The 24771-nt window shown below is 51.8% G+C and overlaps 1 protein-coding gene across 1 annotated transcript in view; it reads left to right on the forward strand.

Annotated features, from left to right (window-relative positions):
* SEC14L5 (SEC14 like lipid binding 5) overlaps positions 1-24771 on the forward strand; it is a 40658-nt gene that overhangs the window by 12020 nt on the left and 3867 nt on the right. Inside the window, exons 2-14 of the mRNA XM_044233382.1 lie at positions 1637-1786; positions 2115-2246; positions 4609-4737; positions 5382-5574; positions 8971-9083; positions 11090-11279; positions 14138-14226; positions 14318-14388; positions 16089-16260; positions 19945-20079; positions 21099-21233; positions 21773-22000; positions 22892-23070. Coding sequence (XP_044089317.1) covers positions 1637-1786; positions 2115-2246; positions 4609-4737; positions 5382-5574; positions 8971-9083; positions 11090-11279; positions 14138-14226; positions 14318-14388; positions 16089-16260; positions 19945-20079; positions 21099-21233; positions 21773-22000; positions 22892-23070 — 1916 coding nt within the window. The remainder of the gene's footprint in view (positions 1-1636; positions 1787-2114; positions 2247-4608; positions 4738-5381; positions 5575-8970; positions 9084-11089; positions 11280-14137; positions 14227-14317; positions 14389-16088; positions 16261-19944; positions 20080-21098; positions 21234-21772; positions 22001-22891; positions 23071-24771) is intronic.

Genomic DNA, 24771 nt, shown 5'->3' on the forward strand with positions numbered 1-24771 from the left:
CGCTGGGGAACAAGGGCTCCTTATTCCAACCCTGCCGTGTCTGCTCTGTCTGTACAAGGCAACCAGGCTCAACATATGGCAGGAAGACACACTGGGCTGGCCTTGTGGGGCCTGGGGTGACATCAAGGGCACCGGGCTCCGTTCCATTTCTTCTTGCCCCTCCCCCGCTCTGCCCTTCGGAGCTGGGAGGAGCCCTGAGGGATGGGGGAGGAGGTGCTGTCCTCAGATGCCGGCACTATTTTTGGAGCTGCTTTGATCCCGATTGCCTGGCACGTGGGCTGTGACAGGCGCTTGGAGCCGACCCCACTTGGATACAGTCAGCCATGGATGCGGGCTTACCCCACAGTGGCTCTTGCCCTGGCATTTCCGGAACTGGGCACAGACTCCCGTCCTCCAGTCTGGATGCCTTTTATTTCTTTTACTTCCCTAACTGCCAGGGCTGAAACCTCCAGGACAATGTCCAGCAGACTTTGCCAGAGGGGACATCCTTGCCTTGCTCCTCATCTCAGAAGGGAAAGTATTCCGTCTTTCAGCAAATAGTATGATTTATCAGGTTGGGGAATTTCCCTTCTAGTTTTCGTTTGTTCAGTGCTTTTGTCGTGAAGAGGTGTTGGATTCTATCAAGATATTTTTTTTCCCTGAAAGATGCCTTCTTTTAAAATGCCCCAGGCAACCCACGCTTCCTTCTGAGGATGAAATCTTAAATGCAGAGCCAAGGAGTGATTTGTTAAATCATTGTTTGTGCACTTGTGTGTTAGTCTGTGAAACAGGTATTAAAATGATGTTTTGTTGGTCAAACAGCAGTGGTCACTGCTCTTAGGCCAGGAATTCAAGTTTCTGCTCTTGCTTTGGTTTGTTTTTAAATTTTTTTTATCTTCCAAATTTTTAAAAAAAATTTTATAAACATATAATGTATTTTTATCTCCAGGGGTACAGGTCTGTGAATCGCCAGGTTTACACACTTCACAGCACTCACCATAGCACATACCCTCCCCAGTGTCCATAGTCCCACCCGCCTCTCCCATTTTTAAAAATTTTTATCTTTTTTATTTTTATAATAAGCTCATCTGCCAGGTAAGCAGGGTTGGTTTTTTTTTTTTTTTTAAGATTTTATTTATCTATTTGACAGACAGAGATCACAAGTAGGCAGAGAGGAAGGCAAAGAGAGAGGGAAGCAGGCTCCCTGCTGAGCAGAGAGCCTGATGTGGGGCTCCATCCTAGGACCCTGGGATCATGACCTGAGCCGTAGGCAGAGGCTTTAACCCACTGAGCCACCCAGGAGCCCGTGTTATCTTTTTTTTTTTTTTAAGATTTTATTTATGCGACAGAGAGAGAGACAGCGAGAAAGAGAGAACACAACCAGGGCGAGTCCGGAGAGGGAGAAACAGGCTTCCCACTGAGCAGGGAGCCCCATGTGGGGCCTATCCCAGGACTCTGGGATCATGACCTGAGCTGAAAGGAAAGGCAGACGCTGCTTAAAGACTGAAGCCCCCAGGCGCCCCGCGTTTCTGCTCTAGTAAATCAAACAACAGCCCAGCAGGAGAGAGGAGGGTTGAGGTCCAGGCCTCAGCAGCCGCGCTGTGGGCCCCTCTGGGGCCACCAGCCCCCTTGGTGCTCACTCCCGCTCTGTCTCCAGGCCTATGAGAAGCGCTTCCCCACCTGCCCGCAGATCCCTGTCTTCCTGGGCAGCGAGGTCCTGCGCGAGTCCCGCAGCCCCGATGGGGCGGTCCACGTGGTGGAGCGGAGCTGCCGGCTGCGCGTGGAGGCCCCACGGCTGCTGCGGAAGGTGAGCAGGGAGGAAGGGTCCCAGGGGCTGGGGGAGGGGCGCAGAGGAGAGTCCTGGGATGGGGGAACTGGGGGCGGGTTCAGGTGGTGGACGGAGTTTGTGGGAGTGTAGGTGCCAGTACGGGGCGTCCTGGGGCAGTAGGGTCTGGGTTGAGGTAGGACCTCAAGGACCTAGGAAGGACCTAGGCCTAGGGGCTGACTGATGGGCTGGGAACTAGGGCTGGTGGGTAGGCGCCGGGGGTCTGAGGGTCTGGGGGTGGAGGGCCAGCTGGTGGGGTATCCGCGAATCTCCATGTCCTGCAGGCGCCGTCATTGCCCTTCCCTTGCAGATTGCCGGCGTTGAGCACGTGGTCTTCGTGCAGAGAAACGTGTTGAACTGGAGGGAGAGGACGCTCCTCATCGAAGCCCACAACGAGACCTTCGCCAGCCGAGTCGTGGTCAATGAGAACTGCAGCTACACAGTGAGCCTGTGTCCCGCCCCTCCCCTTTGCACCAGCTCAGCACACCCCCTCCTCTGCCCAGGGGCCTTGTCCTTTACAAGACGCCAGGCTCCGGTCTGCAATTCAGATGCACAGCTGATGCTTCGTTGTTTGTTTAAGTAGTGGCAAGTATTGCTTGGGACACTTAACAAAATATTATTCATTGTTTATCTGAAATTCAAATGTGGCATCCTGTATTTTGCTGGTGAAACCTGGCAACCTGCCTCCCCCTTCCTCTTTTTTTTTTTTTTTTTTTTAAGATTTTATTTATTTAGTTGACAGAGAGAGAGAGAGATCACAAGCAGGCAGAGAGGCAGGCAGAGAGAGAGGAGGAAGCAGGCTCCCCGCTGAGCAGAAAGCCCAGGACCCCCGAGATCTTGACCCCAGCCAAGGCAGAGGCTTAATCCACCGTGGCACCCAGGTGCCAACCCCCCTTCCTCTTCTCTCTCTCCTTTCCTTCCTCCAAGAAATGCACCCTCATTTACAGTTTCTCCATCTGTTTTTAAGTGGGGTTAATGCACCTACCGCATGGGTTGTGTTGAGGATTAAAGGAAGTAAATTATCCAAACCCCTTAGAAGAGTACCTGGCACATACCAAGCCCCGTAGGTGTGTTATCTTGTAATATAATTAAGGGTCGTTCGTATTATTCTTCAGTACACACTGACTGGGTGCCTACTATGCGCCGGGGCACCTGGTAGTGGACTAGTCCGCTTGACCGTTGGGCTCATGAAAACTCCCATTCCAATGGGAGACAGACAAGGGAAAAAGTCAACATATACTTACAACGTTGTCACAAGTGCTAAGAAGGGATCCAGCAGGCAGGATGAGGGAAGGGAAGGGGAGAGGCACTCTCTTATGTACCAGTGTCCCTTGGGCCTCTCTAAGGAGGAAGCTGAGAGCTGACAGATGAGTGGGCTGGGAACAGAGTTCTGGGGCAGGAACAGCATATGTGAAGAGCCTGGAGTGGTTGAGTCAAGTCTGGGGATAGGGGCCTCCAGAGGGTGGAGGGAGGGAGGAGTCTGGAGGCGTTTGCTGGGATGCAGCCCAGCTCTGCCACTTTCTTGCTGAGTGATGTTGGGCAAGTTGGTTTCCCCCCGCTAGGCTGCCCCTGAGGTTTCTGCCAGGGGAACCTGCCTTATCTGGTGCTGGCAGGAACAAATGAGATTTTGTAAGTAAAGCCCCCTTAGCCTCTGCTAGATTCCAAATGGTGGTTTTCATGATGATAAGTCCGACATCGTTACTATAGTGCATTAAAGGTGTTTCGGGGGGAGCCTCCTCCGTAGAAGGGCACTGCCTTGTTCATCAGACTGGTCCCCAGCACTTGGCGTGGTGCCTTATACAAGACCAGTGCTCTAACCCCTGAGCTATGGAGCCAGCGTGGTGCCTTATAGACAGCAGGTATCCAGTAAATGCCCATTGCTTTTTCCTTCCACATTTTCAAATCCTCTTGGGGCCCCCTGGAAACTGGGCCCAGGATGTTCAGATGCTTACCTGTAGGAAAGTGTGGTTGGCAGTTTTTTATGAATCGTTTTTAGTACGCTCTTTCTCAGAGTGAGTTCGGCCCACAGCTGAATCAGCATCACCAAGGCTGCTTGGGAAATGCAGGTTTCCAGGCCCTGCCCTGGACCCATTCAGCCCAGACAGCTGCATGTTTAGCAGACTCCCCGCTCATGTTTCTGCCCACGGAAGTCTCACAAGTACTAAGCCTGGGCCTGCCTGCGCAGTCGCTGTGTCAACAAAGTTTGCATATATATATATATTTTTTTTCTTTAAATAATACATGTATATATAACACATACTTTAAAATATATACCTAAAATATATACTAATTATGTTTAACTTGCTTTATATAATTAATATTAAATATATTACTCTTTTAAAGATATCATTCTGTAACAGATTTTTTTTTAAATTTTTAATTTATTTAACAGACCGAGATCACAAGTAGGCAGAGAAGCAGGCAGAGAGATAGGAGGAAGCAGGCTCCCTGCTGAGCAGAGAGCCCGATGCGGGGCTTGATCCCAGGGTCCTGGGATCATGACCTGAGCTGAAGGCAGAGGCTTTAACCCACTGAGCCACCCAGGTACCTCTCTGTAACAGGTTTTAAGGGAGAGGCATGCACATACCAGACCCACTTTCTCCCGTCCCCTCATGAGAAGGCTCTTTGTTCTTTAACACTTTGCATTGTTCTCTGAGTGAGGCTGCTGCCCCTCCCCCTGCCCTAGGCACTCCACCTCCACAGGTGCTGTCTGCTATATGCTCTGGATGGGCCCACAACACCAAGGAGGGGGGGTGTGGTATCCCCACTCTGGGACCTTATCATCACCCCTGCCTGGCTTTCAGGTCCACCCTGAGAATGAAGAGTGGACTTGCTTTGAGCAGTCAGCCTCGCTTGACATCCGGTCCTTCTTTGGCTTTGAAAGTGCCCTGGAGAAGATCGCCATGAAGCAGTACACAGCCAACGTCAAGAGGGTAAGAGGCGGGCTCCTGGGTCATCACAAGGAGGAAGGTACAGAGACCTCAGAGCCAGCCATCCTGGTTCAAAACCCGCTCTGCCACCCGACAACCCAAGTGACATTGGGCAAGATAGATCCTTAACTTTCCTTGGCCTCAGTCTTCTCATCCATAGAATGGGTATCCTAATAATGCCCGTAACACAAAAATAATGAATGGAAACCACCTGGCCGGGAATGGAGGCACCATAATCATTATCCTGAAGCTCCGTGATGTTTGGGGCTTGTGCAGTGAACTCTGGACAGAGGAAGGGCTTTCTCTGGTGCTTTGCCCCAGTTGATTGCTGCGTAAAGATCTCAGACCCGTCCCTGAGGAGACGGGTAATGAAACAGATGAAATTCATTTTAACGGTATATTTTATCCAACGTATTATCCAGAGAAAACTTATTAATGAACTCTCTTGTGTTTTTTTGTTCCACACTAACTCCTGGATTTCCAGTTTGTATTTGACACTTGTGGCACATCTCTATTCGGACCGGCCACATTCCAACTGCTCGATAGCCACGCGTCAGGGTCGGGACGGCAGCCAGTGGGGGTAACACCCAGGCTGACGGGCTCACCTGCCCTGGTGCTCATGTGCCTCTGATCTCTCTGGCTTCCAGGGGAAGGAGGTGATTGAGCATTACCTGAACGAGCTCATCTCGCAGGGCACCTCTCACATTCCCCGCTGGACGCCTGCCCCGGTCCGAGAGGAGGACGCCCGCTCTCAGGCTGGCCCGAGGGATGCTGGCTCCCTGCAGGCTGACAGGCCCGGCAGCACCCCAGGCCCTGCTCCTGAGACGGTTCTTAACGAGGGTAGGTCCCTGCGGCGGATGCCAGCTGGCTAGGTCTCTGCCTTTGGCCACCCCCCCTCCCCCTGCCAGCCACCCAGTCCCCGGAAACCTGCTTAGGGTTTGCTCACTCTTTGGGAGGAGAAATGCTGCGGGTCCCCCTGGGAACGGGTCTGGGACCTGGAATGAGTCAGCTTCCTCCCTTTCCAGAAGCTTTACCCTCTCTCCCTTTCCGGCCCAAGAGCCAAACTGGTTTATTTCTAAATCAGGAATTGACCTGATCTGGTGCCTCAGGGCTGCCCTTTTCTCCTTTTGTTGTTGTTGTTGTTTTTTACTATTTTTAATTATATGAGTAAGGGATGATGATGGTAGGGAAAAAATCTCAAATTTCTTGGAAGATGTAAGTTAGGAAGTAAGACTCCTTTCTTCTCCCTCGAGGCCATAATAGTTTTGTGCTCATAATTCCTGAAACTATCTAGGCATATATACGTACATAATATGTACACACACACACATGCATACACAGGCAAGCAGATGTGTTTAACTTATACGTTGAAGGAGTGAGAGCATGTTACACATTCTACTGGATGTTTTGCTTATTTTCAATTCCTGATGTTGCTTGAACAGTTTTCTGGATCGTTGTTTCTGTCTCAGCACCTTGCAGTATTTTACGGTGTAGTTGGGCCCTACCGTAACTTAACTTATTAATAAACACGTATTGATTATTGATTATTTTTAGTTAATTTAGCTTATCTTCTATTAATGGATATTTAGGTTTCTGGCTTTTAATTTTTTTCCACTTAAAAATATGAATAATATATCTTTCTACTTAAGGTTGTTTTTATATTTATATGAGTGTATAGGTAGCATACTTTTTTTTTTTTTTTAATTTCCAGAGAGAGAGAGAGAGAGAGTACAAGCAGGGGGAGAAGCAGACAGAGGGAGAAGTAGGCTCCCTGCTGAGTAGGGAACCCAATGTGGGACCACAATCCCAGGATCCTGGCATCATGACCTGAGCCGAAGGCAGATGCTTAATGACTGAGCCCCCCAGGCATCCCATAGCATAACATTTTTTAAGTTGAATTGTTGGGTCAAAGGTTATATGTGACAAAATTTTGGCTGATTTACCAATTAGGCCTACAAAGACATTGTACTAATCAGTGTTCCCCCCAAAAGGGCATAGCTCTGTCTATTCCTGACCTCACTCCAGTTCCCCATGAGACTGTGCCTGGGTGACTCTGTTGGTTAAGTGTCTGCCTTCCACTGGGGTCATGATCCCGGGGTCCTGGGTTCGAGACCTAAGTTGGGCTCCCTGCTCAGTGAGGGAGTCTGCTTCTTCCTCTCCCTCTGCTTCTCCCTCTGCCTCTCCTTCTGTTTCTCCCTCTGACTCTCTACCCCTCCCCGCTCGTGTACTCTCTCTCTAATAAATAAATACAATCTTTAAAAAAATATGAACTGAAAGCAAACAGCAATCACTGGTAGACGAGTGGGGCCAAATATTATTTTCTTGTTCTTAGTGACTCTGTATTGCTTTTTTGTGAATCTCTGTTCTTGTGCTTTTTTATTTTCCTATTTGCCCATTGATTTCTTACTGCTTTGTAAGAGCTCTTTGTACTGAAGGCAATTAGCCCTTTGTCATATTTTAAACTTATGTTGACATGGAAAATGTTCACAATATAATGCTAAAATTAAAAAAAAAATCCCTAGGACTCAAAATTACACATACTCCATGAATTCAGTTTTAACCATATGCATTTGTGCTCACGAAGATTCAGTCTTTCCTTGGGGGCCACTGAACCCTAGGGCTTGGCTTTCTTTGACATATGCCATGTAACCAATAATATATCTGGGGCAGTGTTTAGACAGAACAAAATTCATTCACTCAACAAACATTTACTCTCTACCAATTGTATATGCACTAGCTGGCTACTGGGGTATATGCACTTCTAAAATATTTTAAAAATTAAATTTTTGCCCCTTCTTGTGCACATTGTCTGGTGGTCATGCCCTCATTTTGCACCAGGCTTTTCCTCCCTTGTCCGTCTGTGCTGTCCGGCAGCAGGGCTGGTGTTCAGGATGGCTGGCGAGAGGCAGAGTCAAGCCCCTTCCACCCGGCCCTGAATCACTGGGCCTTTGTACTCAGGAGAAAGGGGCCTTGACAGCTGCCCAGAGGCCGGAAGGATGCTGGTATCTCCTGCCTCCCTTGTGCTTTCTCCCTCATCCTCTCCAAGCCCCTTTCTCATCTCCAGCCTCTCTGAGGCCCCCCCACCCCACACCACCAGCATCTCTCCTGCTTCTGTTTACCCAGATGCCTTTTGACCTCCAGCCTGGACTGTTTTTATTTTAGAGGGAACCATTGGGTCCTACTGTTGCCTGTGCACACATCCCACTTGTTTTCTTATTGCGCACACAGAGAACGGGCTGTGCCCGTGGGGGCTGATCTTGTGGACCGCCTACCCGCTGCTGAGATGCTCGCATGCTAATGTCCGTGCCAGCATCTGCCGCCCCAGCAGTTAGGAGTGGGCACCAGCACCTCAGGTTGGAGCCCAGCCTCTAAATGCCTGAACATGCTGACCCCAAACAGCCCAATGACGCAACTGGACAGGACTGAACACTGGGAATGATCTGTGCAACTCCCGGGCTGTATTTTGGGGTCTATGAAAAGCCTCAAACCCACAAGGGGGCTGGGAGGTGGGAAGGCAAAAGGAACTGTACCTACGGACCATCTCTTTTACAATGGAGCACTACATGCTTTTGTTGCTATTTGACCTCTCTTGACCTCAGTTTTGTCTTCCGTGAAGTGGGGACAGTAGTGCCCCTGCCTCACAGGGGTGCTGGGAGAGCTCCCTGAGATGACACATGTCTGGAAACAATGAGCACATGTTGTTAATAATCTTCAGAGGGCAGGACAGCTCTGGGAGGGTGTGTGTGTGTGGCAATTACCTGGATTTCCCAGGGTCAAAGGACAGACACATCACCTGCCACAGTGAGATCCAGGCTGGCCCCATCATGAGGTTTTTTTTTTTTTTTTTAAAGATTTTATTTATTTTATTTGACAGACAGGGAGATCACAAGTAGACAGAGAGGCAGGCAGAGACAGAGGGGGAAGCAGGCTCCCTGCTGAGCAGAGAGCCCGATGCGGGGCTCGATCCCAGGACACTGAGATCGTGACCTGAGCCGAAGGCAGCAGCTTAATCCACTGAGCCACCCAGGCGCCCCCATCATGAGTTTTTATAACCATCTTGGAAATGGGTTGGCAAGACCAGAGGATGTGGAACCCCCATGGCTGTTCTTTGGTGAAAGGTCCACTGTACCCGATGCTTCTTATCCAAGGTGGCCAGTGAGGCGAGGGTTCCAGAAAGAGTAGACAACGTGGAGAAGATTGCCCTCTGGTCCTGAACTCCCCCATCTTCTCCCACAGGGGACAAGCTGGATGCAGACTACATTCAAAGGTACCTGGGCCATCTCACACCCGTGCAGGAGAGCTGCCTGATCCGGCTTCGGCACTGGCTGCAGGAGACCCACAAAGGCAAGGTGGGTGCAGAGCTGGGGTCTACCAGAGCCCGTTCAATGATAGCTACTCACTTCAGGCCCTGGTGGCAGAAGGGTCGGGTAAACAGGCTATGTCATTAGCAATCCTGGAAACTTCTATTTTACCTTCCTTCTTTTTTTTCTAATTTAAATTCAACTTAACGTATACTGTATTATTAGTTTCAGAGGTAGAATTCAGTGATTCATCAGTTGCATACGACTTCCACTGCTCATTATTTCGGGCCCCCTCCTTAAATACCCATCTCCCAATTATCCCCCCCCCCACCTCCCCTATTTAGCCTCCTTTTTATTATGTATTGTCTCATCTATGTATAACTCATATGCTGTGTGTACGGCTGATCACAGGCTTTCTCATCCTCTGCACTGTTGACATTTGAGGCTGGACAGTTCTTTATGGGCTGGACAGTTCTTTAGGGGGGATGTCTTGTACATTGCTGAGTGCTGGCCTCACCGGAAGACAACAGGAGCTCTTCTCCCCCAGCTGCGACCCCAGACGCTAAGCCCTATCCCATGAATGTCCATCATGCTTGTAGGTCCCAAGCATGGACTTGACATTCAGCTCTGCTGAATAAGACGTCCAGCTTGCCCTTCCTTCCTATCCCCTCCCCAGGCTGGGCGGGGCAGACAAGGGAGACAGAGGGGCAGACAAGGGAGTTTACTTTCATGATGGGCTGTGCTTTAACCTATCTGCCCGTTTTCTCATCTGTAAAGGCGGATAATGCTGGCAGATGCCATCTGGACATGTTAAGTGCCCAGAGTTGTGTCTGGCTCAGGATCAACACTCAGGCAAGGGGAGTTTTCAGTGGAGCTGGCTTTCCCTTGCCTGTTGATATTTGCCCAAGGAAAGGAAGGAGAGCTGGCAGGGTCTTTGCTTGTCCCCTCGGCCTCTCAGTTAGACTCTGGGTTCTGTGAGGTAGGAATGCACCTTGAGTCAAGGCAAACAATAAGGAGAGGCGTGTTTATTGGCCCATAGAACTGTTGAGCGGGCTGTAGTAATTTTCTAGGGCTGCTGAAAGAAAATGCCACAAACTGAGGGGCTTGAAACAACAGAAACGTGTTTTTCACAGTTCTGGAGGCCAAGAGTCTGAAACCCAGGTGCGGGCAGGATTGGTTCCTTCTGAAGGCTCCATGGGAGGATCTGGGCCGTGCCTCCTCCCTCCTGGCTTCTGGCGGCTGCTGCCGGTCCTCAGTTTGTAGACGCGGCGCTGCCGTCTCTGCCTCCGTCATCGTCCTGTGGCCTTCCTCCCCCTGTGTGTCCTGTGTCTATGTCCCAACTCCCTTCCTGGAGTGGGGCCTACCTATGCCAGTGCGACCTCATTTTAGCTAATTATATCAGTATAGACTCGTTCCCAAATAACGTCCCATTCTGAGGTTTTGGGTGGATATGAATTTTGAAGGGACATCACTCAGCCTCGCCCAGGGGGACATGCAACCTGTCTCAGGGATGTCCCGAACCAGGGCTCACATGCCGTCGGGACCACTGAGCTTTTGTATCTTGTATCTGTATCTTGTATCTTGTATCTTGTATCTGTTTGCTTCTGTTTCATCCCCGTCGGACTTCCTTCCCTGTTGAGCTTGGAGCTGTGGCTGCCCGTGGCTTGTAGACTCACCTTTTGCCACTGCAGAGAAAGGGGTTCACGACCCATTCTTCTGATCTAAGTTGTCTACGTGCCCTGATTGGGCTGTGCCACCCCTGAGGCCCTGGGAGTGGCATGCTGATTGGCAACACCAGCTAAAACCAGGATTGGTGCTGGGGAGTAGGGAAGCAAAGCAGCTCCCCCAAAGAAAAGAGGTATGGGGGGAGGGAGGAAGGTCAGGCAGCCAAAACTCGCAGATTTTCCCTATAGCTCACCCCTAGACTGCGTCATGGTTAAGTGTATGGTCCTCTTCCCAGCTACGTATTTTGCAGAGGAAACCGGAGACGCACTCTCTATAATTTTGTCCATGGGTTAGGGAATACCGTTCTACGCGCTTTCTCCTTCTCTCAGATTCCCAAAGATGAGCATATCCTCCGGTTCCTGCGGGCCCGTGACTTCCACCTGGACAAGGCCCGGGAGATGCTGTGCCAGTCCTTGAGCTGGAGAAAGCAGCACCAGGTGGATCTCCTCCTCCAGACGTGGCAACCGCCCGCCCTCCTGGAGGAATTCTACGCAGGGGGCTGGCACTACCAGGACATAGGTGTGTCCCTTTACCTCCATAATGCAGAGCGTCGTACACTTTGGTCACTGTCAAAGGTGCTTTGAAGGTCGCGTTTCAGGTTGGCCTCTTATTATTTTTCTTTTTGACTCTTCTGGGTATCTGGAGATGCCTTTGGGGTTCACCCAGCCATGAGGAAAGTAGGGCCAGGCATTTTGGGCTCGAAGCACTATTTCTTACTCAGGGGCAGCCTTAGCCCACCCTTGCTTTTTTTTTTTTTTTTTTTTTTAAGATTTTATTTATTTATTTGACAGACAGATCACAAGTAGGCAGAGAGGCAGGCAGAGAGAGAGGAGGAAGCAGTCTCCCCGCTGAGCAGAGAGCCCCATGCGGGGCTTGATCCCAGGGTCCTGGGATCATGACCTGAGCCGAAGGCAGAGGCTTTAACCCACTGAGCCACCCAGGTGCCCCGCCCCTTGCTTTTGATCTTTGGGACACCCACACGTGATGACTGCATGAGTTTGCATGAGTGCCCAGAGCTGCCAAAGCAAATTACCCCAGGCCAGGTGGCTTAAGGCCATAGAGATGTAAGTTTTGTTTTGTTTTTTTAAAAGATTTTATTTATTAATTTGGCAGACAGAGATCACAAGTAGGCAGAGATCCAGGCAGAGAGAGAGAGAGAGAGGAGGAAGCAGACTCCCTGCTGAGCAGAGAACCCGATGTGGGGCTCAATCCCAGGACCCTGAGATCATGACCTGAGCCGAAGGCAGAGGCTTTAACCCACTGAGCCACCCAGGCGCCCCGAGATGTATGTTCTCATAGTTCTGGAGGCAGAAGCCCAAACTCAAGGTGTGAGCAGGGCTATGCTCCCTGCAATGTCTCCAGGGGAGAGTCTCTCCCTGTCTCCTCCCGCTCCTGGGGGCTCTCGGCGTTCCTTGGCTTGTGGTCATGTCACCCCAGTCTCTGCCTGTCTTCACATGGCTGCCCTCTGGCTGTCTCTCTGTGTCCTCTCCTCCTCTTATAAAGCCCCCAGGTCACTGGATTGAGGGGCCACACTGATCTAGCAGGATTTCCTCTGGAGGTCCTTCATTAATTTTATCCACAGTCTATTTCCAAATAAGGTCACATTCAGAGGTTCTGGGCACCCGTGAATTTTGGGGGGACACTGTTCAACCCACTACAAATAACCTCCCTCAGTTTCTCACCAAGCTGCCCTTGATGCCTATGCCCATTATTCTTTTCAATGCCCTTTCAGTAAAAATTCACATCTATCGATTAGGGTGAGTGCTTGATTCTCCTGAAGAACCGGTTGGAGCACTTTATTTTAATACGCAGTCGTTCCTTATTATTCATGGGTTCCATACTGGCAAATTTGCCTACTCATGCAAATTTATTTGTAACCCCCAAATCAATACTCGGGTGCTTCTGTGGTCAATTAGGACCACGCGCAGAGTGGCAAAAAATCAGCTGTCCGACCTGAGTGTCCCCAGGATGTCCTTCTGCCTTTTTGTTTCAGCTCTCATAAGTTAACAAGAGTCCTTTTTAAAGTCCACTTTGGGGCACCTGGGTGGCTCAGTGGGTTAAGCCGCTGCCTTCGGCTCAGGTCATGATCTCAGGGTCCTGGGATCGAGTCCCGCATCGGGCTCTCTGCTCAGCGGGGAGACTGCTTCCTCCTCTCTCTCTCTCTGCCTGCCTCTCTGCCTACTTGTGATCTCTCTCTGTCAAATAAATAAATAAAATCTTTAAAAAAAAAATAAGTCCACTTTGTACTAGCTTTTTTTTGTTTGTTTGTTTTGGCAATTTTGTGCCGTGTGTGTGTGTGTGTGTGTGTGTGTGTGTGTGATTTTTGCTGTTTAAAGGCAAAGTGAGAAAGTGCTGGCCAGTGTTCCCGAGCACAAGAAGGCTGTGATATGCCTTACAGAGAAAATGTGTGTGTTAGGTAAGCTTCTTTTTTTTTTTTTTTTTGAAGATTTTATTTATTTATTTGACAGAGAACGAGAGATCACAAGTAGACAGAGAGGCAGGCAGTTAGAGAGGAAGGAAAGCAGGCTCCCTGCTGAGCAGAGAGCCAGAGGCGGGGCTCTATCCTAGGACCCTGGGATCATGACCTGAGCTGTAGGCAGAGGCTTTAAACCCACTGAGCCACCCATGTGCCGCTAGAAAAGCTTCTTAAGGTTTGAGTGTTGTGCCTCTGGCCGTGAGTTCACAATGTGGATGAATCAATAATTTATACCCAATAAGGTGTCCTTAATGAGCACGGCCTCTGAGGCTAGAGCTCCTGAATTCAATAAATTCAGGACAAGGTTATGTATCGATCAGTTAACAAAAATGTAATGTCTCAAGGCTTGCAGGGACTTTACCCCATATTATTCCTCAAAGCGATGCTTCGTTGTTCCCTAACTCAGTGTTCAAGGTGACATTAGGAAAGAAACATCACTACCATGAATAACAAGAATCGACTGTATTTGTACACACTTCCTTATTTTTCCTACTCGCTTTGGTTGACAGAAAACTGAGAGCCAACATTATCCCCTTTCCGTATTCCTTCCTAACACGGTTCATCTCTTCTTTTTAAAAAAGCTGTAAAGTAAACGGTTAATTTTAGGAGAGGTTTGTAGAAAAGTTGCTGAGGTCATACAGAAAGGTACCCCGTGCCCCTCGCCCGGTTTCCTGTGTGATGCAAATCTCTTTGACCTTTGGACACTTTGCCTCTCTGGCCATAACTGGTGTCAGCCCCTCTTGGAAGCAGGCAGAACATCTGCAAATAAAGGGACAGGAGGGGCCAGGCTGAGCTACAGCCTGGCATCACCTCCTCCAAGGAGAAGTTTGGGTCTTGCCCTCTCCCTACCAGCCCTGAAATAATGTCCCTTCTCTTTGCTTGGCCTCCCTCGCCTACAAAGACGGCCGCCCCCTCTACATCCTACGCCTGGGCCACATGGACACCAAAGGCTTGATGAAGGCCGTGGGGGAGGAGACGCTGCTGAAACACGTGAGTAGGGGTCCCTACTTCCCGGATCCCAGGGCTGCCTGCGGGCGGAGCAGCCACCGGAACATTTGCCAGCCCGTTCTCTACTTTCCAGGTTCTTTCTGTCAACGAGGAGGGACAGAAGAGATGTGAAGGGAACACAAAGCAGTTTGGCCGTCCCATCAGGCAAGAACCCCAGCCAGGAGCCAGTTCCCCCGAAATAGTAAAAACAGCCAAGGTTCATGGGGCATAGACGCTGGGCCAGGAAGCATGCTACGTACTTCACAGAAATGTCCTCTTTTCATCCTCACAATGATCCTGTGAGGCAGGGACTGTTACTGTCCCTGCTCTTTGTGAGGGGGAAACTGAGGCTCAGAGGGGCGATGCTCATCCAAGGTTGTTGTGAAATGGGTAAGTGGCAGAGCTGAGACTGGAACCTGTTCCCGTCTGCTTTGGGCTCAAAGACATGATCCCCTGTGCCCCATCACCCCCTGGATCTTGCTTTGTGAGGCCAGCTCTGCTCCCCCACCAAGTGCCACCTTGACTCTGTCTCCCAGGCAGGGGGACTCGCAGGTGTCACGGCACATCCAGGAACCACCATCCCTCTCTGACTTCCCCCCAACTCAGTTTCCCACCTGAGTACTTACAGTGGCACTGAACCTTTCTGAACAATCTTGCACATCTGTACTGTGGGAATCATATCACGAATCCCAGGGTTTCTTTACGCATCATCAAAAACAATGACCGTCGAGGGGTAACACTCACTCTTCAGCATGTGTTCTCCGTAGTACTTGATTCACGTTGTCCTTCTTACAGTCCAGGGCGTGGGGAGGGGCAGGCTGCACCTGCTGTTGTGGCTTTTTATCCTGATGTAGCCCGATCTTTGGGAAAATTAAGTTCCTTTGTTGTCTGGAGATTTCCTAAGGGGACATACATTGGTTGGGGTGAGAAATCCGTCAGTCAGGGACCTGCTCAGACGTGGAATTCACCTGAGGTGGCTCAGATGACAGGATATCATTTTTTTTTAAAAGATTTTTTATTTATTTATTTGACAGACAGAGATCACAAGTAGGCAGAGAGGCAGGCAGAGAGAGAGAGAGAGAGGAAAGAAGGCTCTCCGCTCAGCAGAGAGCCCCATGCGGGACTCGATCCCAGGACCCTGGGATCATGACCTGAGCCGAAGGCAGCGGCTTAACCCACTGAGCCACCCAGGCACCCCGATGACAGGATATCATGAGGTACTCCTTGCAGTGGTGTGGGCTGGATGAAGGGAACAAAGGCAGGATGGAGAGGCTCCTGGGGACTAGCCGCTGTGGTAAAATAGTCATTTCCCTAATGAATTAGTACCAGTGAAATGGAGGCACAGAGAGGTCAAGGAACCTGGCCAAGGCCACACAGCAGGTGGCAGAGCTGGCATCCGAATCCAGGCCATCTGGCTCTGGAGTGTGTGTTCTTAGCAGTCAGCACAATTGGTAGCAGTAACTGGCTTTTATCGAGTGCTGCTCTGGCCCGTCCCTGCGGAGCGCTTTACATATACTATCTCACTTAATCCTAACCACTGCTCGAGATGGAGACCCTTAGTGTCACCGCCACTGTCTTCATGAGGAAGTTGGCCATGTCACACAGCTCTCAGGGGCGGAGGTGACACTGGAATTCAGGTGTCTAGCCTCAGAGGCCAGACATTGAACTTCTCACCGCATGGCCTCCCCAGCTGAGGGGCAGGGGTGGTAGCCTCCACGAGACTGTCCTGCCCCTCCACTCCCAGCCCTGCCTTCCTGAGTCTCTCCATCCCTTCCTGTCTGCCAGCCCCCGAGACTTCCTGAGGGGGTCAGGAGCCCTGGGAGGTGGTAGAGCAAGCTAGAATGAGTGGCCCATCTCTGTCGCAGCTCCTGGACCTGCCTGGTGGACCTGGAGGGTCTCAACATGCGTCACCTGTGGCGGCCGGGGGTCAAGGCCCTGCTGCGGATGATTGAGGTGGTGGAGGACAATTACCCCGAGACCCTGGGCCGGCTGCTCATCGTGCGAGCCCCTCGCGTCTTCCCGGTGCTCTGGACGCTGGTGAGAGCAGGCGCCGGGACCGGCCTCTGCCGGGCAGAGATGGCCGAGATGGGGGGGGGGTCCCTCTGCCTGCTTGTTCCGTGTCATTTCTTCTAAGTCACAGCTTTATTGAAGTAGAACTCATGAACCATAAGGTTCAACCTTTCCAAGTGCTGAATTCAGTGGTTTTTAGTAGATTTCACAGAGCTGTGCAACCATCCCACCAGAACATTATCAGCACCCCAAAAGGAAGCTCCGTAACCATTAGCAGCCCCACTGCTCCCCGCTTCCCAGCTCCCTGCAGCCATCAGGCTGCTTTCTGTCTCCATGGATTTGCCTGTTCTCGGTCTGTCCCATAAGTGGGATCATACAATACAAGGTCTTTCGCATCTGATTACTCTCACTGAGCGTCTCACTGAGCGTGCTGATCACCCATTCATCCGTGCTGTAGCTCAGATCAGTCCTTCAGTCCTTTTTATGTCTGAATACGACTCTGCCATATGGGTGGACCAGGATTTATGTATCTGTTGTCCTTCTTGTGGACACTGGAGTCGCACTCAGGAGAGTACAGTGTCCCTGGGGCTCCTGTGAGTTGGCTCCAAGGAGTGTTGGAATTCTGTGCTGTATGGATTTTATTTTACTTTAAAAATATTTAAAATATTTAAAATATTTATAAATATTTATTTATTTATTGCTGTAGGGAATTTTTTTTTTAAGATTTTATTTATTTATTTGACACAGAGAGAGGGATCACAAGCAGACAGAGAGGCAGGTAGAGAGAGAGGGGGAAGCAGGCTCCCTGCTGAGCAGAGAGCCCGATGCAGGGCTTGATCCCAGGACCCTGAGATCACGACCTGAGCTGAAGGCAGAGGTTTAACCCACTGAGCTACCCAGGCGCCCCTGCTGAAGGGATTTTAAAACATTTTATCCAAGACCCACAGTAAGAAATATACATTATGTTATAACCCAACACACACACACACACACACACACACACACACGAAACAGATCTGCAGGTGATGGTTTTACCCTCTTCACTCTTCTATTCCATTCTGTTAAAAATAGGCTAGTCACAATGCGCTGATTCCATCTCAACACCATGAGCAGGTTGTCACTGGCACTTGGAAACCCTGGGGCCTTGCTGCTGGTCCACAGGCCCCCTCTGAGGATTCAGCGTCCCAGAAAACCAGAGAACCTCTACTACAAATTGAGGTTCAATCAGACAGACATTCGAGAGTTAAGTGGATTCAGTGCTTCACTAAGCACCTACTGCGTGCCAGACAACTTCCAGGCCTTGGGGATTCGGAGTAAACAAGCCAGCCTCTGTGTCCCCCCACCACTGTCACCGGGTGGGGAGAGATAAAGCAGATAACCCCGCACGAGCCAACGCTTCATGGTTCCCTGTGACAAGTCTACTTGTCACAGGGAACCAGGGACTTAGCCTCTCCAAGAACCCTGTGTGTGAGGATGGCCAGGGTTCTTGGAGAGGCTAAGTCAGGCAGTGGGTGATACAGGGAGGTAATTTAGATTGGAGAACTGAGGAAGGCCCCTCAGAGGAGGTGACTTGTGGCTGAGACCCTTGGAAGGAGCAAGAGTCATGCAGGGAAGCGTGGGGAGGAAGGACGGGCCAGGCAACCCACACAGCACGGGCCAAGGCCTGGAGGCAGGATTGTGCTTGATGCTTTTGAGAACCTGAAAACCCAGTCCGGAGTGGTTGGAGCAAAAAGAAAAAGGGCTGGTGGCCCTGGCAGAGGCTGAGAAAATGCTCAGAGACCAGTGCCTGCCAAGTCCAGGCTGTGGTGAAGGTGGGCTTTGTCCCGGGGCACTAGGGAGCCATGGAGGATTGTCAACAGGAAGGGATGTGAGCAGACTTCTGGGGCAGAACATTCTCTGGCTCCTGTGGCTACTTCAAGGCTCTGCTGGGCCTGGGCCAGGGAGCAGGAGCTGTGGGAGGGATGGGCAGGACCTGCTCCTAAAGCTTTTTATCTTGAAATATCCTGATCTTTGGGAAGATGACGTTCCCTTGCTGTTTGGAGACCTCTAAGAAGACGGATACTGTGTGGTGGTGGGAGCCATTGAGGGTTCTGGCCAGAAGTGGGATTCACCCCAGTGGCTTAGTGGGGACGTGACATGAAAGAACTCCTTGCAGAGGTATGGGCAGGATGGAGAGGGCTTTGGAGCTAGCCCCTGCAGTGAGCCCTGACCACCCCCGGGGGCTGGAGGGACAAGCAGAGGGGATGACAATGTTACCGAACCCCACGAGTGCTGGAACGGAGAGGGGGTGGGGGTGTCCGGGGCACTGAGGTGGGCGGGAGTGGGGGAAGAAGTACCCTGGCCTCTTTCGCCGTTCCCATCCCCCATCTCCTGAGGCTGCCCCCCACCCCCACCCAGTGGCCACACCGGATGGAAAGGCAATGGCGTGGAGCCAAGTTGTCGAGTCCCGCTTCCCAGGATGGAGGCTGAAGGACAGTGAGCACACAGGTGGCATTCCCAGTTTCCTGTCGGTCTTCCACCTGTGCCCCTCCTTGCTGAATTGGCCCGTGCCCCGACAGTATCAAGTCCTTCCTTCCTGTCGCAGCTACAGATCTCGTCACGTACCACGCCGGCACTGGGTGGGGGTGCCGCGAGAAACAAACGACTGAGTTCAGTGTTGAAATACTTTCCATCTGGGGTCGACGAAACGGCATCAGCCATACAGTGTGGTATTACTCAGCCATAAAAAGAAAGGAGGCGGGACCCGGGCTCCAATGTGGATGAACCAGGGAACCAGGACGCTGAGTGAGAGAAGCCAGACACGAAAGGCCACGTGTCGTGTGCTTCCATTTCTACAAAGGGTCCAGAACCCGCAAATCCATAGAGAGAGAAAGCCGATCAGTGGTTGCCAGGGGCTGGGCAAGGGGCAAGGCGAGGGACTGCTGATGTGTATCAATGTGCAAAAGAAATGGGGTTTCCTTTTGGGGTATTGAGAAGTCTTGGAATTACAGGAAAGTGGTAGTTATACAAGATAGTGGATGAACTAAAAGCAATTGAACTGTTTGCTTTAAAATGGTTAATTCCAGAGGGGCCTGGGTTGCTCAGTGGGTTAAAGCCTCTGCCTTCGGCTCAGGTCATGATCGCAGGGTCCTGGGATCGAGCCCCGCATTGGGCTATCTGCTCAGCAGGAAGCCTGCTTCCTCCTCTCTCTCTGCCTGCCTCTCTGCCTACTTGTGATCTCTCTCTGTCAAATAAATAATAAATAAAATATTTTTTTTTAAAAAAAAGGTTAATTCTGGGGTACTTGGCTGGCTCAGACAGAAGAGCGTGTGATGTTGGAGCTCCTGGTTGGCTTAGTTGTTGAGCGTCTGACTTTGGCCTGGGTCATGATCTTGGGGTCCTGAGACCGAGCCGGGTGTCGGGCTCCCTGCTCACTGGGGAGTCTTCTCCTTCTCCCTCTGCCCTGCCCCTAGGTCGTGCACGTGTACTCTTGCTCTCTCTGTCTCAAATAAATAAATAACATCTTAAAAAAAAAAAAAAAGGAACAGAAGAGCATGTGATGCTTGATCTCAGGGTCACGAGTTCAAGTCCCACACTGGGTAGATTGCTTAAATAAATTAAAACTTAAAAAACCAGTAAAATAAAGTGGTTAATTCTTTGTGATGTGTTACATCTCCATGTAACAAACAAACAAACACCCCGTTCCATCTTGTCTCCTCTCCCCCACTTCAGATCAGCCCCTTCATCAATGAGAACACCAGGCAGAAGTTTCTCATCTACAGCGGCAGCAATTACCAGGGCCCGGGAGGCCTCGTGGACTACCTGGATAAAGAAGTGATCCCCGACTTCCTTGGGGGAGAGTGTGTGGTGAGTGTGGCCGCAGGCCGTGGGGTGGGGCTGCAGAGGTCCACTGAGGCTGGAGTTGGGCCCCACCCTTGTGAGTGTGGGTGCAGATACCTGGAGAGGTCATGCTTTCTCTTTTTGGTGGCAGGCCTTGTTTTCATAGCTGCCCCCAAGAAAGGTGAGTCTTCTCCCAAGGAGGGACCTTACCTTGGTTTTTCAAACATAGTGATCCAGATGGAAGTTTCTGGAAGTGCAGAGACCAGGCCAGTCAAAGGTTTATCTTGGTATTCCTCATTCAGTATGTTGCTAGGCAGCAGTCAGAGTTTACCTGCTGACTTTGCGCCCTCTGCTGCCGGGAGAGGAGACTCCCAGCCCAGTGGTCTGGCCCCCCGGAGCTGGTGTACCCAAAGGGATTTATTCCTAACCCGCAGCTCCACGGAGTGGGAAGATTGGCCAACTGCTTTAAGTGGAGGCAGCCACAGACCCCTTCTACTGCCTGCCTCTGGGGGTGAGGGGACACAGAAAGGGGTGACCCTGGGTCAGGACAGTCTTACCTCATCTGGCTATGGGAAGGCAGGCCCCTCTTCCGTCTCTAACAGAATACCAGACTCCAAGTTTACCTGATTTTTGAGTTTAAGAAAGGCATTTCCTAGGAGTTCTGCCAAGCTTGCCCATTTTTTCCACTTGTTGAGATATGTATGCATAACTTATGTTTAGCAAATGGGCCTGTAAGTCCAGCATGGTAATAAGAGACATGAGCCCAGTGGGGGGATTGATAAACATGGGTTTGTGCCCAGGCTCAGCCACATTCTGCTGTGTGATCTTGGGCAAGTGGCCTGTCCTCTCTGAGCTTCCATTTTCCTCCTCTGTGAATGGGAAGAATAATAGCTCCTACTGCATTGTGGTTCCTGGAGAGTAAATGAGGTCATGGAAGCCCGGTTCCCTACTCACTAAAGGGTCACTGTGACAAGTGCAATTTCAGGGGTCACAGAGCATCCTTCTTTGAGTCAGCCAGGCCTGCCACCTTTGTCTTTGTCTCCCAGTGCAATGTCCCTGAAGGAGGGCTGGTCCCCAAGTCCCTCTATCTGATGGAGGAGGAGCAGGAGCACACGGACCAGCTGCGGCAGTGGAGAGAGACCTACCAGTCGGCCAGCGTGCTCCGAGGGGCCCCCCATGAGGTGCCGGGACCTGGCCTGGGAGGGCACGCTGGGCTGGGGTGCTGTCTTAGGTCAGGATCCCCTGAAGCAGAGCCTGAGGCCAGGGTTCTTGTGCTAGTGATAGGTGTTCAGGATGAGTTCTCAGCAGAAACCTGTAAGGAGAGGTGGGGCAAGGTGGGCGTGGGGGCGGATGTCAGGACAGGGGCGGTGCCCCGAGTCTCGCCCAGCCTGACCCGAGGGGAGCCCTAGGCTGTGCAGAGCCCGACAGATGGACAGACCTTTTGTACTCTGTCAGACTCAGCTGTGGATTACCCACCCCGCGACAGGGTGGGACCTCTTAGCCGTTTCAAGACAGAGACAGGTGCATCTCCCTAGAGCAGTTCTTAGACAGTGGAAGCTGGGGGCTTCAGCAGCCCATCTTCCCCACAGCCACAGTGGGTACTGGAGACCCAGGTGGGCAGCCCACAGCACTTCCTACAGCTGACCTCCCCATCCCAGCTCCCCACTCCTGGTGGGATTCCAGACAGGACTCTCAGACTCTGCCCCTACCCTCCATGCAGGTTGCGGTGGAGATTCTGGAGGGGGAATCAGTCATCACCTGGGACTTTGACATCCTGAGAGGGGACGTGGTCTTCAGCCTGTACCACAGCAAGCAGATGCCCCAGCCTGGCTGCCAGGAGCCGGGGGCCAGGGCCGGTGGGCAGCTGATGGACAAAGGCTGGGTCCTAGGTGTGGATTACAGCCGTGTCGAAGCCCCTCTTGTCTGCCGGGAAGGAGAGAGCATCCAGGTTTGAGCTCCTTTGTTCATTTATTCATTCATCGTAGAGGACTGAGTGTTCACTGTGTGCTGGGGTTCTTGACCTCAGCGACCCCGTAGGACAGTGAGGGAGAAAGAACTGGGCAGCTTGAGGACTTTGGGGACCCCAGGACCCCATTCTCAGAATCCCCCGGGACTCTTGTCAAAGCCTCAGACTGCCAGGCCCCATGTCAGGGGCCTGACTCAGAACCTCTGGGCACGAGGCCTGGACTCGGCACCCCCTACCCTCTCCCAGTGATTTCTGATGTGTTAGTTTCAGAACCTAGAGCGTTAGAGATGCTCTAACACTGGCAACAGAACTCAGATATGTCTTGGAACATGAACCACCCCGCCCCGCCGCTACTCACGTGCTGCTGGAGGCCAGTGTTTGCAAGTCTTAGACCACCAGCCCGCTCACTCACCCACCCTGCACAAACAGGCTCCGGTGAGCACGGCAGGTCCCAGCCAGGGTCCCTGTGCCGCAGGCTGTCCTGCACCTGACACACCAGCACCCCTAGCACCCTATATGGCCCCTCTATAATCCCTGAAGCTATAACAACGAACACCTCCATTCTCACCATCCAGGCCCTCCACTAACCTTAACCAACCTGCCACCTCCCTGCCCAGATCCTTCCTGGGGCAGCAGAACAAAAGCCCAACAAAATCCAGGTGTTTAGCCATCTGCACCTGTTCTCTTGCAACCGCAGCTCCACCCCCTGGCCTCCACTCCCACCAGATCAGAGGGAGGTTCTCAGCCCCCACAGATAGGGGGGTAACGGCGGAGGAGTCAAGGATACGTCAGGAGGCCCTGGATTGGTTTGGCAGGGGGCTCCCGTCCATCCCCATGTGGACCAGAGCCTCAGGGAGGGCTGCTGTGTTTCAGGGCTCCCATGTGACCCGGTGGCCTGGCATCTATTTGCTCCAGTGGCAAATGCATAGTCCCCCTGGGAATGCGGCTTGCAGCCTCCCGGGGGTGGAGGACGTCCTGACGGCCCTGCACAGCCCTGGCCCCAAGTGCAAACTCCTCTACTACTACGAGGTGCTGGCATCTGAGGACTTCAGGTAGGAGGGGCTGGATGGGGATCCCCCCCCCCCCACCGCTCTCCTCCAGGCCAGGCCCGTAGCACTTCTGAGGCTCTTTCCTTCTGGGCTGGATGACATTGGATTCATTTCTCCCACTTGCCTTTGAGCTTATCCAGGGGCGGGGCCCCAGCATGGGTACAGTTAAAATTCGCCAGTGGTTCAGCACCCGTGTGAGCAGTCGGATCCAATGCTATGTCTAAATCCTGCTTCAGCTGCAGAACGTCCCCTTCCAATGAAACTCTGGACAGAACCCCAATATACCAGATTGATGGCAGGGGGAAGGAGAGCCCAAAGCCCTCCTCTTTGGACCTCCTCTCACTCCTAGAAACCCATAAAACAGGGTCCAGATTGTTCTAGAACGTTCTAGAATAGTGTCTCGCAGACACCTCTCCCCAAGTGTTGTTTTCTGAGAGAGTAGTGGCTAAGACCTCCAGCACTTCCTGGTTGCTGTGTGACCTCAAGCAGGTCACTTCAGCCGGCTGAGCCTCAGCCTCCCCACCGGTTAAACGGGGGCCGCTGAAACCCCCGCATCCAGAGTCGTCATCAGGAAGAAGTGGTTGGTGGAAGCCTGCCCTTCCCTGAGGCATACAGAAAGCACTTGATGGCAGAAATGAAGCAGAGGGTGACGAGTTGGAGCTGGCAGTTTCTTCACGGCTTTACAGTTTATCTTTTAAAAACAAATGTCATTTTGCTTCCTGCTTCATGACATAGCTCTGTTAGTTTCCTACTTTTTTTTTTTTTAAAGTAGGCTCCACACCCAGCTTGGAGGCCAACATGAGACTCGAACTCATGACCCTGAGATCCAGACCTGAGCTGAGATCCAGAGTCAGAGGCTTGACTGAACCACCGAGTCCCTCTGTTAGTTTCCTTCTAAAATTAATGCTTTATATTCTTTACCGTGGGGTCAAATCAAGGCTCCAGGAGGGTGTGCATCTGTATCCATATGCCAGGTGCAGGTCCAAGTACCCTAAGGACAAGTGCAGCCCAGTGTGAGAGATACTGGGCCAGTGTCTTTACTCCACAGAGAGCCCCACAGCATGGGAGGGCTGGTGATTTCCTTTTTGGGAAGCAGCTTGTTTTGGGCACTGGGCACCAGCCAGTGCTGGGGACAGACACTGTAGACACAAGCATCCAGGGGCTGCTGCCTCCAGGAAGGCAGGTGGCGGCTGAAGGGCGGGCCAGATGCTGCTTGCCATCCTGCCTGGTCTGGTCTGTGTGGGGACTTGCAGCCCTAACCTTCAACAGCTCACAGAGAACCAGGTCAAGGGCTAGCTCCTGGCTGTCCTCAGTAGGCAGGCGTTGGGCTGGGCCCTGGGGGACAAGACACACAGGGGCTGCAGTCACGGAGCAGGAGGCCACACCATCACACCCGCATGTAACTATGAACAGCAGTGGATGCCATGCAGATGTTCCAGCCTGTGTCCTTGTCCAAGGTCACACAGCTGGGAGGTGCCGGAGGTCTCAGCATAGTGTTGTTGTGAGAACATGGGATGAGGGGCCTGGCCTAGGCTAGAGATAGGGCTGGGGACTGCCCAGGCCATGGGGCACCCTCTGGCCCATGCTAGATCCCCAGCTCATGGAAGCCCCTGAATGGTGTGCGGCAGGTGGGGATCTTTGGGGGTGGGGCAGGAACATGGGAGGAGCCTTGTTTTTCATCACAGCTTCACTTGCTTTTCCCTC

This window comes from Neovison vison, chromosome 14, assembly GCF_020171115.1.
Source record: "Neovison vison isolate M4711 chromosome 14, ASM_NN_V1, whole genome shotgun sequence".
Lineage (NCBI taxonomy): Eukaryota > Metazoa > Chordata > Mammalia > Carnivora > Mustelidae > Neogale > Neogale vison.